At 42.1% G+C, this 14658-nt stretch overlaps 1 protein-coding gene across 1 annotated transcript; it reads left to right on the top strand.

The window, feature by feature from the left end:
• Positions 1-5660: 5660 nt before the first annotated feature.
• On the top strand, positions 5661-14277 carry ESM1 (endothelial cell specific molecule 1). Its single transcript, XM_013180486.3, has 3 exons — positions 5661-6347; positions 10073-10228; positions 12417-14277. Exons 1-3 carry the CDS (start codon positions 6047-6049, stop codon positions 12515-12517), a joined length of 558 nt encoding a protein of 185 aa, XP_013035940.1. The 5' UTR covers positions 5661-6046; the 3' UTR covers positions 12518-14277.
• Positions 14278-14658: the final 381 nt, after the last annotated feature.

The following is a 14658-nucleotide window of genomic DNA, read 5'->3' as shown; positions in this document are numbered from 1 at the left end:
CCAGTGAAAAGGTCCCAGTGATATTGCAAATACTACATGGAAATACTAACTCATGAGGACACCCCTCCCAAACTCAACAAATAATAACATCTCACATATGACCACAGACTTTCTTTTTAGCATCCCAAGGAGTACAGCAAGAGTTGAGCTTTTAATAGCTTTGCTATTCATTACAGGAAACAGCTACTTAGTCAATATACATAGTCTCAACTATAATAAAAAGTATAACTCAACCATATTCAGAAATATTAAAGTTGTAAGACAATAATACTGCTTAAATGCAACAAAGTTTTCAAAAATGTGTTTTAGTACAGAAAAGTAGAAATCACACTAATGTCTAAGGTATGGTTTTATTCCCACCATTGTGTACAGAGATGCTTTTTTTTTTTTTTTTTCCTAAAGAACACAGACCAAAATCAGCTTGGGTTACAAGTAAAAGGATATACCCCACCAATCCTAAAAAGTTTGCTACTGAATTTTATAGCTAGGACTTGAAAACCAAGTGCTGCACTGAGATTCTGCACAGGTGCCAAGAACAAACATTTTTCAGCCAGAAATTCAGATTAGTTGTCAGAGACTGATAAAGTAAGAATACATTTACTGTTCATACCAGGTAGGAAAATGATAAAATTCATTATATTTGCCACTTTTATTGAGCATTGTGTTATCATTCATATCACGACAAAACTAATTAAAATGCTTTTTCAAGTCTCTTGTGTTTTATTCTCGCTTTACAGTGAATTCCTGCATGGCAATAAAGCAATCGGTATATTCCTACATGAGCTACTTCTATCAAATAGCAAGAGGCAAAACCTCTCTCACATTATCTCAGGTTTAAAAGTGTGTACAATACAGGCAGAATATATGCACCTGAGCACCTAAGTAAAACATGCAAAGAATCATTATTCACGTACTGTTTTATTTTATCGGTTAGGAAATAGAATGTTTGAAATTCATGCCCAGGACTTCTTTTTTTCTTATTTTTTTTTCCCCAGGTGCCTGAAAATCAGTTCCTGTGAATAATAGCAGAGATGTTTTTCTATGTGAAAAAGCCACGGTGTCCTAGGTGGACATGTAGCTGTTTCTCATAAGAGAAAGCTGCTGACAAAACTTTTGATGAGGTGGTGGGACAGTGAAGGTAAGGCTTCAGTTTGGGCTGTGAAGGATCATATTTAGTATTATATTCAGTGAAGTAGATTTGCTAAAGTAGAGGGAGGGTATGTGACTTTCTCATACTTTCAAGAAACTCTAACTAATGTAGATCTTAGAGACTGTCAGTACTGAGAAGCCTTTCTTCCCCTGGAAATGTAGATGATTTTAAAGTAGCAAATAAAGACTTCACCGTAAAAGAATCACAACACATTTCTCATTAACTTTTCCCATTTCAACTACATATTTATGGTGTGTGACAAACCTAGACATGCTTGCCTCGGAGAACGCTGACCACCATTACCATGTAGTAGAGGTTTTCCACCTCTCTGATTTTTTTTTTCTTTTTATTTTTTTTTTGTATCTTAAACGTGTTCTCCAAGCACAGTGGAATTATTTGACTTGATTCATGAATTAATTGAGAGAAAGACAAAAAGTTACGTGCAGCTGTGTTGCTTCCACATGCAGTTTGTCTTCCAGCTCTCAGACTGGGCTTGCTTTTAATATGCTGTGAACATGCTATGGCTGTAGCTCCTGAGGATCTCTGCAGATAACCCTACCATATCCAGTCATTTCTGTAGTAGCTACTGAAGTCTGCATATAGGTGTCCAGTCTGCCCAGTTCTCTGCATAGCACCTGGTCTGCCTGGAGAAAGGATGTAAATACTTCTTGCCGGCAGCAAGTAGGAAATGTCCCCAAACATCTATTTTTACCAGAGAGAAGCTGAGTTGCCATGCTACAGTCGAAACAAAGAGTAATTAGCAACTCATTGAAAAGATACAAGAAAAGAAATCATACAAAGGGGAGTCCTTGCTGCTATCTCACTTTCCTGATTCTTATCTTTTACTTCCTATTTCTGGCTTTTTATTTTGGACTTTGCAGCTCAGCTTCCTTTCGGTGTTTCCCTTTGAATCTTTGCTTGAGGTATAGTATTGTGCTTATGGCTTTTTGTAAAGGAAGCCTGGGAAAATGTTGGATCATTCAGGAATGCAAGGTATCATATTTTTAGTTTAGGGACTGCCTTTTGGAAACCAGCAACAAGGGTCACATGTTAAACCTGTTCCAATGTTCAAGGAGGTATTAACGCTTCCTGCTTATCCCAACTTCACATGTTCAAAAGGCTGGATGACTGCAGCGATCAAAATGCTTAAGTTAGAAGTGATGGATACTCTATCTAAAGAGTAAAATGAACTAAGCCTGGCAGTGTTGGCCTATTGGATTGACTTCTGTGTATCAGCCACAGTTTAATCACGTATCACAAGGTGTGTCATTTCATGATGATCTTTAACAAGTAGGTCAGACTTTTCATAAGGTATAAATACAACCTTGAGACCCCCACACAAGTTGCTTTTGCTTAAGAAATGGATAATTTGCAAAAAAAAGTAGAAAAATTGTGCTCTGAAGTACTCAGCTGGAACCACAGTTCACAGCTCACTGATGCTGAGGCAGTGGTCGCTCAGTTCCCTGTCAGACCCACGGGTTGAAACCCTTCCTGCTTCCAGCAGGAATGACAAACCTTATATATGGTGATGTAATTATGATGTAAACTGGCACCAAGACAATTTGTACTGTAAATGTGAAAAATTTCTAGCACTGATCTGATCTGATCCAGAAAGTCTTCCACATTTAAAGTATATTTATACCACAAGTTAAATAATGGTGCCAATTTTTCTGCTGTTGATAGTTGGGGAAGCTTCATTAATTCCCATCGCAGCAATTTTCAAGGGAGAACTTATTTCAGGGCTTTATGGGATCAAGCTGCTCATTGGAAAGAAAAGCTTAATGGATTCAACAGGTAAAACAACAAAGAAACACTAAAACCAGAGGGAGTGAGCACGAGATTTATTTCACAACTCACTCAGTGGACAGTATGGAAGATCATTATTTTCTCTACGAAACTCATGTATTAGCCAGACCTCTATCTATTCATATTGTTTTCTTCCATTACATGTATTTTTTGATCCATTGTAATAATTTACTTTGGCTTCTAGCTCCAAGCACAGAATGCAGTTTCCATTTTATTCCAAATAATATTGGCTTGTTGCTAGGGGAGTGTGCTGATTTCTTTTACGATTTCTTTTCCTCACCACATCTGTGTGTAATTTTTTTATTTATCATCTCCCTAGGACATTTTCCCTGTGAGAAACCCAAATGTGAAATGCTGCCCTTTCAGATCTTGTTTGGTGTTCATACAGGGAGCATTTCCTAAATATACTTACATAAAAGAATTTTACCAGCTGATGTTTATTACCAGGCATAAATGCCAAAGTGCGTGTGTGGATGGGTCTGCACACTCTTCTATTACCTGTTAGTGAACATGCAGATCTGAATTTAAGGGCAGGTGTGAATTAACTTAAGGGAGTGACTTAAGGGAGAGTGTTCCTGCTCCTCATTGCTCCAGACCTGTGAGGTCTTGTGCACTGAGTATGCAGCCTGCTGTTTTGTGCTAATTCACCCTTGCAAGTAGTTTGAGCCATGAGGCATGATACGGTGACTGCCCTGCTTTGGCTGTGTTGTGACTATGACAGGGTCAGGGGTAGTACATCCATTTCTGATTTAGCTTCCCACTATAATCTTACAATTTTGTTTCCCCACAGTTTTAGCTGCGGTCTTCACTTCCATGCTTACAGTATTTCCCTCCCTTCCCAGAGGACAGCTGCATGTGATTGTGGAGATAACGTTGTCTGCTACTACTCTTCATGGCTACCGATAGAACTTGGTCAGTTTATATGAGACTTCATCCCTGATGTTTTAATTTTACACTTTAAACTCACTGTTTGCAGTCTTGGGTTACGTGTGAAAACAGGCATGTAAACATCTTCCATCTGCCCATTCTGATTAGAAGTACTGTATTTTGTCTGATTATATAGTTTAAGACGGATACAGTACCTGCAAATCTTTACGCAAGTGTAGACCCCTTTGACATGTTAAACTTACTGCTTCCTCTCCTCTCCTCTCCTCTCCTCTCCTCTCCTCTCCTCTCCTCTCCTCTCCTCTCCTCTCCTCTCCTCTCCTCTCCTCTCCTCTCCTCTCCTCTCCTCTCCTCTCCTCTCCTCTCCTCTCCTCTCCTCTCCTCTCCTCTCCTCTCCTCTCCTCTCCTCTCCTCTCCTCTCCTCTCCTCTCCTCTCCTCTCCTCTCCTCTCCTCTCCTCTCCTCTCCTCTCCTCTCCTCTCCTCTCCTCTCCTCTCCTCTCCTCCCCTCCCCTCCCCTCCCCTCCCCTCCCCTCCCCTCCCCTCCCCTCCCCTCCCCTCCCCTCCCCTCCCTCCCTTCCCTTTCCCTTTCCCTTTCCCTTTCCCTTTCCCTTTCCCTTTCCCTTTCCCTTTCCCTTTCCCTTTCCCTTTCCCTTTCCCTTTCCCTTTCCCTATCCATTCAGGCTCTTATGGCCACATATACCACATATACCAAAAACATTTCTTAAAATGCAACATACAATATGTTGGTTTTCTTTGCCTCTTTGCAAGATAGAAGAGTCAAGCATTTTGTTTTGGACCTATCAACAAACATTCGCATTCATGAAGAAAAGGCTTTCCCGATCCCCTGTATTTCCAGCATATTTCCAGCCTTTCCTTCAATCTGGCAGCCTGCTGGCAGCATCCTCAGCCCACGCGAGATGCAGGATTCCCAAATGGCAAGCTAGGCACACACAAGTTTACATTGACTCTCTTCCCACTAACTTTGGTGGCAGCAATTTTTTGCTGTTCAGAGATTTCTTTACGTTTAGGTTTGTTCCTTTTCTCCTTTCCTGCAGATCTTTCTCTAGAGCAGAAATTTCCATCTCTCTGGTGGCTCATCTGTTGTGCTGAACTCCTGGCTTGTTTGCTGTTTCTTGTCAAGTCTCTGGCAGCGCGAATGATGTTTAAGAGGGGGTGGGGGGAAATTGAGGCTTATTTTCAGTTTATTTACATTAGTTTCATTCAGGAGCAACACCAGGGCATCCCACAGAGCTTGGTCAGGGTAGAGGTGGTGTAAAGGAGAGGAGAATCTGTCCCTCCGGATCCACATTTGGGCTGTGCAGCCGGTGTTGGTGACAGATGGGGATTTCCCCCTTTGGCTGCGAGGTCAGGGGCATCTCATTGATCATTTTCCTAAACTTCCTGCGGAAGATCCCACAAAATCCTGGTTTCTGTCTGACCTGTTTCTAGCAATAACCTCTGAGTGAAATGTTTAATACATCCCCATCTAAATACTTATTAAAAAGTACCATTTCAGAGCAGGCAGGAAAAACACCGCTGAAATATCTGAACTCAGACATTAAATGGCATGATCTCACTTTGCGCTTTGCAGCAACTGCCCACCTCCCCTCGGAGGGGAAAGCGAAGGTTTGCTCTTTTCAAAATTATCCTTTCAGCCGGGAGGCGAGTCGGTGTGATTTTCCTCTGGCCACGGGAGCTGTGTGTGCAGGGCAGAGCGGTGCTGTCAGCAGCACCCGCCTCAGAGCCATCCCTGTCCTGAAGGAAGGTATGCAACCTACTTGTCTCTCTTTTTTTTTTTTTTTTGGTTGTGTGTGGGTTTTTTTCTTTCCTTTTGGCAGACGTCCTTGAGCATTTGAGACGGATGTGAGAGAGTTTTCAGTCCTCATGCAAAACAACCAACTAAACATAACAGATTACATCAGCTCAGGCTTTTCAATTCCTGGATGGCAGCAGAGTGCTAATCCAACCTTCATCCTGGATTTCATAAACTGAAACAGGGGAGGCTGGCAGGAGCAGCGCTGCCGGATTGAGGAAGCTGACGACGGTGCAGCATGTGGGCAACACGCTGTATAAAGCTCATAAACTTGTAGGCTGATGTGTGCAGCTACCGCTTTGGATTCTGTACTGCTGCTTCCCTCAGCACCAGGCACCGGGCTGAACAGTAAAACCTGCTCTTTGGGACCGAGCATTGACCCCTGCAAGACATGAAGGTCTTCCTGCTGCTCACACTCCTGCTGACACCCATGCACGCTGGAACCGCTTGGAGTGCGAAATACGCAGTAGATTGCCCCGAGCCCTGTGAGAGCAATGCGTGCAAAAGCACCTTGCGCTGTAAGCGGACGGTGCTGGATGACTGCGGCTGCTGCAGGGTGTGCGCGGCTGCTCTGGGGGAGACTTGCTACCGCACCGTCTCCGGTATGGATGGTGTCAAGTGTGGCCCTGGGCTGAAGTGCCAGTTTTACACTGAGGAGGATGACTTTGGTGATGAATTTGGTATCTGCAAAGGTAACGACCTTCACTTTGCATGCACCCGCTGCGGCAGTTTGGCAGCAGCCTACCCGTAGGACTTGCCTCCTGCTTGGAAGGTCTGAAGCGGGCCCTTAGCCAAGAAGAAAGTGAAAAATACCTGCTGGTATTAACAGGTGTTACGTGTAGGAAGGAACAGCCTTGTTGATGGGAGAGTGTTGTTTAGACCTGGGGACACCTGTGAGGAAATCTGGATGGGGTGTGCACGGAGATAAGGTTTGTGACGGGGACTTTGGAGACCCAGGTGCTAGTCCTGACCCTTCTGCTGAGCGGCTGGGTGCCTTTGCGTAACTTGCAAAGACCTTAATCTTGCACGTCCAACCTTGCCACGGGACGTTGTCGTATCTAATTCACTCCTGCCTTTGAGGTACCCAGCTGCTCCGGGGATGTGGTCAGGGGAGGCAGAGACCCTCCTGCGTGACGGGCAGGGATAAAGAGCAGGAGCTGGAGGGGAGAGGGGCAGGCAGCCACTGCTCCCAGCTGACGCCAGGTAGGCTGCATGCTGATGTCTTTCATCATGACGGCATTTTTCAGTTAAGAGCTATTGTTGTTCTGTGCAAAAAGGAGAATCTTCTAAAGGAGAGGGGGTATCAAGCTGCTGAGAGGTAGGAGGAAAGCTTTTAAAGTAAGTAATTAAAAATAACTCTTTGCAAAGCATGGAAGCAGTGAGTTTTCCTGTGTTCGTGTACCACTTCAGTAAGCAGATACAGATATGCCTCTGAATAACTTCCTTAAACACAGAGATGTTTTGGCAGTTAAATGTTAGGAGTATTAATAGTCTCAGTTAAAGGCACGACTTAGGACCAGATGCTGCAAAAATCATTCAGGATGACTTGCATAGAGCGCACATTTATTTACGCTGGTATGTTAAAATGTATTAACGTGCATGTTTGAGGGTGAAATTGAAAACACTCCTCTTGTCTCTAAAGGTTAGAATTTACGCATAAAGATCGTAACTTTGGTGCACCCATCAAAATATTATTTTCCAGAGATAGCTGACTGATCTTCAGTTTATTAAAAATGCTGCAGTGCAAGGCACCATCTCTAGTTCTTTTAACAGTTTTTTGAACTATTCTGTACTTTTCAATATCCTCATATAAATGTATTTTCAATAGAAAGCTTAAAAAAGCAACATTGAGGGACATGAGATCTGAATCTCTGTAGCTGAGTCTTGGAAGCTCTGTAGAAAATGTAAAATCCTTTCTCCCAATGAGTCAATGAAAAAACTCTAATTGATTTCAATAAAGCCATAGCTAAACTTTGAGTTTTAAGCTGGTATTTAAGGCTTGTATTCCCCATATACAGATTTGCACTAGATATTATAGATATATAATACTAGATATATATCTCATTTCTAATTCTTCTTCTTCTTCATCTCAGCTCTGAGATAGTACGATCTCTTTCTGTACCTATGTGAACTTCATCAGACCAAGTATTATTATTTTAGGTATGCATTTATAACCATGATAGTAGATCACTCACTCATAATAACTTCCATGCTTGTAATAATTCATGTAGCCAGGGTGATTGGATTCTCTTTAACGGCATGTGACTGATTTACTTTGAAGTTGTAGACAAATAACCTGAGTTCTCTTTTCTTCAATTTCTTAATTCTAGAATGGGTAGAATATGCACCATGTGTGTCAGAGCAGTTTTCTGAGTATTAATTAATATTTTGGTGGTTCTTATCTAAAAAGTGTTATAAGAGTGTATCGTACTCTTATCAGTAGCAATGTTATTATTGTCCAAAACAGACTAAGCAAGAAAGGTGCTCTGCACTTCCGTTTGTAAATAGGCTCTTAATTAGGGATATTTCTGTCACAGTGAGAATCTGCTCGTTTCCCTTAAACCACTGTAGGCTACTTGCTAATTTATGTAGGAGCAGGCTCCTGCTGAACATAACCTTTGAATGGCAGAATTGGCTCAGATCTCTCTATCTCATCAGACCTGACGAGCATCATCGACGCTAGGATTACTACACATGGAGCCAAGCGCTGTGGGCTCAGTCTTGTTTCCACTGTGTCGTGCCCAGCTTTGCATCGCGCATCGCTGAGCTGGGTGGCTGAGCAGCCGCAGCACGCAGATTAACGCCCCGTAGGGTGCGTGCTCTCAGCCCTCGCTGCTTGTCCTTCAGGGAGGACTCTGCACAACCAGACTGTTTTGTTTTGTCAGGATCTGGGTTTTGTTTTATGTGGACAAACTGCAGATCAGAGAGCATCCTCGCTTGGGAAGGGGAGGGTGGCAAAGCTCAGTGAGCTCAGGAGGGAGATGGTTATTTTAAAGTGCTTTTCCTTTACAAATGCATACCCATTGGGCATGCAGAGAACTGTCAAATGCTGGCTTCATTTTGGGGCTTTAGCCTGATTTTCCAGATAGTCTAGGCTGTATAGCAAAACTAAATATTTGCATTGGTTCAAGAGGAGACTGGACAGAGAAGGATAACCTTGTTGTGGGATGTTAAATGCACAGAAACCATGTCTGGCTTGGGAATTCCCAGAGCTTGAAATGGGGGAGAAAAGGAGGACATGACAGGGAGGTGTCACATGTGCTAAATCATGACAGGGAGGTATCATATGTGCTATGACCATTGTCTTTCTGAAGTATTTTGTGGCAGCATGGGCTAGATGGATCCTTGGTCCAACACAGAATTCATCTGCTTTTAGGACTTGAAAGGGAAACTCTCTGGGACTTGTCATTTAGGGTGACCACGCACCCTGGGTTGGGAAGGATAGTTTGAGCATACAGATCCTTCCCCTTGTACACCCCAAACATCACTTGGGATGATCTGTTCTTGGGGGGTTTGGAAAGGGAACATTGGAGCTGGATTTTCCTTGTCTCCATCATTTAAGCTTGGGTCCTGGAAATGTACAAACAGTAAAAGAGATGAAAACAGAAAAAGAGAGAATGACAAGGTCTGTGATAGCAAACCTAAACACTCTGGAGAGTTACACAATCTAGCAAGGGCAAAGCATCCCCTATCAAGCAATCCGTATCGGTCATGGGATGGGGCAAACCCGATTTAATCTTTGCCAAGTAACTTTATTTTCCGACCTGACATTCTGCCTTCTGGTGCTTCTCTGCCAGCTTGCTCAGGGATGGGGGATCAGAAACGGGGCAGTATATGGCCAGATGCAGTATATCAGCAGGCAGACCTTTTAGTGCCGTGATCCTTTTCGAGCACATTCACTCTCTAGGCTGGAGATGTGTGAGAGCTCACTGCGGTTGGCCAGCGGAAGGCAGACCTTTGCTGTTTGAGAAGTCTTTTCACACGGGTGTGCACATCTCTGGGAGCATTCCTCATCTCACCGGGGTTTGGGGACAGGAGGATGCACTGCCACCCTGGAGAGCTCCTCGAGGTCACGCTGGCGGCCATCTCCCAGCCGGTGCCGTGTTCCTGCTGCAGGCAGCCTCGGCGCTGGCAGCTCCGAGTCCTGCGGGTCCCCCAGGTCAGGTAATGTCGTGCCCAAGCAGCGGGCTCAGAAACTTTCGGAAGTGTTCTTTTCCTCTAAATGCAATGCTAATCCTTTAATGACATCCTCCGTGATTGCATGTTCGCATATGCATATTGCTTTATATTTGCAATTTAATACTACAGGAGTTTCAGGCCAGCTGTTATATGCAGGACAGCTATTCAGAGTGCTGACTTGGATCACTGCAGTGCTATATGACCTTATGACTTTTTTTTTTTTTAATTTTATTTTCAGAGTGTCCCTACGGTACCTATGGCATGGAGTGCAGGAAAACCTGCAATTGCCCGTCTGGCATCTGTGACAGAGTAACTGGGAAGTGCTTGAAGTTCCCGTTTTTTCAACTGTCTGCTTCAAAGCCTCCAAATCGACGAAAAATAATTTCACATACAGGTAAGACTTGGTGGAGCAGGTGATTTTAGCATAAATTGCCTTGTACGTGATCTACTAGCACACTGTGCATGAGTGGTGTGTACTTTGGTGGAGCTGTGCAAACAGCTAACAACACAAGCTACATAGTTTTTTTCTTTCTTTCTTTCTTTTTCTTTTTTTCTTTTTCTTTTTCTTTTTTCTTTTTCCCTTGTTGGCAGCTCTCTTAACATAAGGCAAGGATTTATGTGAGCTGTAAAACATGGTAAAAGCATTTTGAACTCCTAACATGGGCAAAATACTTTGCAGCTGTTGAATGCACTAGCAGTGTGATGCCACCTGTGCAATGGGAGGATACGCTAGGACTTGCATTAGCCAGTTCAGATGAAATCCAAATACGATTTCACTAGATTACATTACCACTGTCAGCTATATACAGAAAAAATAATATCTTTTTCTCATGAAGACAGAGTTTTCTGCATTTTCAGATGTCAATGAGCTGTTTTGAAATGCCTTAGTTTAATTATTCCAATATCTTTGGAATAAATTATTATGTTTAAGACCGTTTGTGAAGCCTGTAACAGATTTTTCAAGTGTTTTTTTTTTTGTTTTTGTTTTTTTTTAAAAAAAAGATGTGAAAAGCTGGAATATTTTGAGGCAGGAGGAAGTGATCACTGATTTTTTTTATAGCTGGGATTAGTTTTTCTTCCTCTTTTGACTCTTTATCTTGATGATACTGAGGTATATCTAACCAAATTATATTTACCCTAAATTTAAACACAAACCAAAATGAACAGAAATACAAGCATTTTAAATATCAGAGACTTAATCCTATAACTACTGGTTTCTTTAAAATTTCACCCCAAAGGTTTTGAATTTTATTTCTTCTCCTGCTGCAGTTTGTTTGTCTTGTTTTGATTTTCTCCTGTTATATTAAAGTATCTAGAGTTTGTTTCCTTGATACTTGTTATCTTTCTCCCACTCTCTAGCTAGAAAAGCTTAAACGGAAACAAACTGCTTGAGCTTATGCTCCTACTACATTTAAAAGGATTTTTGAAAAACACTTTGCAAGATGGATCAGTCCTGATCCTTCCTGGTTTTCCTCTGTGATTGTGTTCTTTTGCCTTTATTATTAGGTGCTAAGATATCATGAAAATCATTCCTGCCTTGCTTTTTTTCTGTGCCTAGTCTATATTCCAGATCTTCCCAGGTAGCCTGTTTTCCTCGGTGCTTCCACCCCTTTCCTCTTCCTCGAGTTTTGTCCCAGGCCTTCTGCACGCTCAGTGTTTACCACATTGCCTGATGGCAGCCAGGATGAAATCCTGACCCCATGGAAACAAATGGATCTTTTTCACCCATGCAAAGATTTCACGCTGAAATCTGTCCCTCAGAAGTTCATCACTGGACCAGGACCTCTGTGTGCAGTAGTTCATGGGATGGTCATGCAAGATTTGATTTGTTTGTGGTCTTCAGAGTCAACTCTAATCTAGAACAGATTCTCAGCTAATTAAAACAGCTGTGAATGCTTCTGTATTGTAACTGTATGAGTTTCTGGCCCGTATATTTTATAAAGGCATTATAGCTACATGTACTCCAGTGAATTAAAGGGTGCCAAAGTGTGTTCCTGTGTATTGCAATGTGATCACCTTCTTTGTCAAACAGTAGGACAGCAGCTGGCGTGCTTTGCCCCAGGCCACCCAGCCCTGCCAAGCAGCCTCCGCCGCAGCTCAGGAATTAGCGTGAGCCAGGAACCACTTCCAGTAGACAAATGGGATATCTTTTACTTTTTTGTTTTTATTTTTTTTGGAGCACAAGAGAGCTTAATGGCATGGATCAAGCTATTGTATGCCAGCTGGCCTCAGCCAGAGAATAGCTGCAGGCATCTTTAATTTACTGCTGTAGCTATCCCTGTGAGGGTGTGTGGTTTGGTCCCACGTCACATGTGAGTGCTACAGTGAGAACTGGAAACTGAACTCAGGTCACCTGCCTTATGCTTAAACGATTAGAAAACACATCTGACTTATGCCATAATTTAGCAGAAATTTCGTGACTGGATAACTAGAGACATTCAGCTTGATTCCTGCAAGAAGAGTTGTCAACTGACCTCTTTCTAGGTGTTCCCCAAGACAGAAACATTGCTGCAGGAAAATATTCTATTTTTCTCATTATCATGAAATTTACTATTTATTTTTTTTTTTTATTATATTTTCAGAGAATGACATGGCATCAGGGGATGGCAATTCTGTAAAAGAGGAATTTGTTAAGGAGAAAGCAATTCGGTCTCCGGTAATGAAATGGCTAAATCCTCGCTGATATTTACTGACACTAATAAGACTGTCAAGTGAATGCATTTCTCACAGATTATTGAATATGCAACAACACACTTTAAGAACAAAGTAGATCTATATCATATGAAAATGTAACCTCTGAAGGGCAATTGTGATTCTGTTTTTCATGAGAAAAATGTTTACTTAAAAATAGACTGTACAGTGTATATGACTTTTGATATTTGTTTTGATAAGTATTTGAACAGAGAAACATATTGTGGATTGCTGAATGTATAGTAATATTGAAAAAAACCACAACACAATTCATTTAAATAAAGTCAAAGGCTGATTCTTGCAGCCTCAGGCCAGGAAAGCTCTCACTGAATTCAGTGGACAGTTTGGGTGCGTGAAACCACTGCAAAAGAAATGCACATCAACAAATGCCAGGATAGAAAGCAATGCCCCTCCTGAGTCACACTGACAAGAATAATAAATAACAATGTAGGAGTGCAAAGGTGTGAATGAAATAAGCCAATGTTAGTCACCCATCATTTTATTTTATTTTATTTTTTAATTTGGTGACAATCCCTTGGAGATAAATACACCTTTCTTCAGGAAGAAAACACACAACATTTAAGTTTAAATCTTATGAAAAACTTAGCTGAGATACTGCAGTCATATATTGCATTGAGGTAGATTTCTGAAGTTAAATTCTGTACAGAGAAACAGATGCTCAGTAAATAATACAGATTTATAGAGGAGGACCTGAAAAAAAAATAGCTGTTTAGCATTATTTAAATGTATATGTTTCTATGAAGCAGCTATTTTGGTGCCATTAAGGCAATGCTTGCATTCCTTGGGGAAGAGTGGGACCAAGGCCAGACATCAGCAAGTGGGTCTTTGTACTTTCCATCCTCATCACTGGCTCCTGCCCCATAATTTATCTACTTTGGAGTGCTGTAGGAACTGGCAGTCCATCATTCAGCCCAAACTGGATTATGAATTTGCAACATAATAACCCACACTTTGATGGGTTTTCTAATACATTTAGAAACAACCGGATCCTCAGACAATGGACACGAATGCAGCTATATCTGAGTGACCCTGGATTGCATGAACTGCCTCCTAAGGCAGAGCACTCTCATTGGAAATGCAGTTTGAATTGAATTATTTCTTCTGAAAGCAACGTGAGCTTTGACAGTGACCTCAGTGAGAGAAGGAGCACGCAGTACCACAGGCAAGGTTTGGTGCAGAATCTCAAAACCTACCTTAAAACTATGAACAGGAAATTTCGAAGACTTTCAAGAGTCCAAACCCTGATCCAAAGCCAGCTTCAGTGAAAGCAGTGTGCGCTCACCTGGGAGGGAAGCACTGAGCCGCGCCGTGTCAGAACTAACGGACAATGACAGCAGCAAACATCCAGACATCAGTAGAGCAACACGGGTCCTCTTGCCATGACACTCTAAGAAACATAAATATCAGTCTTGAACTAGCATATAACACATTTTAACCTGTAGAGAGAGCATAATATTATCTGGGGATATTTACAGCAAAGATATTGCTTCTCATCTATTGATATAAAAAGTAATCTTTTCTCAATTTCAGTGAGAGCAGGATCAAAACTATGTTCCTTCAGCAGACTGAAGAGAATTATTTAAAGAATGTAGTAAATATTTGCATACATTATTACTATTTTGCAGGTGTCATAAATGACATTATGAGTTCTTGAATGTAAATCTAATAAGCTGGTTGATTTTTAAAAGTATATGTTATTATTGTTCAATAAAAAAAAAAAGACTGAAAGCATCACTGTTGCGTCTATCCATTAGTGACAGAGTAAGATCGGTGACGGCAGAGCCACTACGCATGCAGGCTCAGCACAGTTTTGCTCCCGAATCCATAGAAGTGATTTTACACTGCCTGCATCTACTTGGGTGAATTTGCTGGGGACCATTCTTTGCTGAAGCTGAATGGCAGGGAACGGCTTGTGTCCAGGATGGCTTGTGTCACTTTCAACCACCTCCACCTCCAACACAAGGCATCTGGGCCCAGGTTGCCCACTGGGGATGGTCCCTCCCTGGCCGAGCACAGGAAAGGTCTGGGAGCCCTCTTGCTGGTCAGGCCACTGCCATGCCAGACACCAGCAGCTGTGATTCCTTGCCACTGTTCGATTTACCATATGGGTGT

This window comes from Anser cygnoides, chromosome Z, assembly GCF_040182565.1.
Source record: "Anser cygnoides isolate HZ-2024a breed goose chromosome Z, Taihu_goose_T2T_genome, whole genome shotgun sequence".
In the NCBI taxonomy this organism is placed as follows: Eukaryota; Metazoa; Chordata; class Aves; order Anseriformes; family Anatidae; genus Anser; species Anser cygnoides.
The sequence above is the reverse complement of the archived record's forward strand: the minus strand, read 5'-3'. Positions and strand labels throughout refer to the sequence as shown.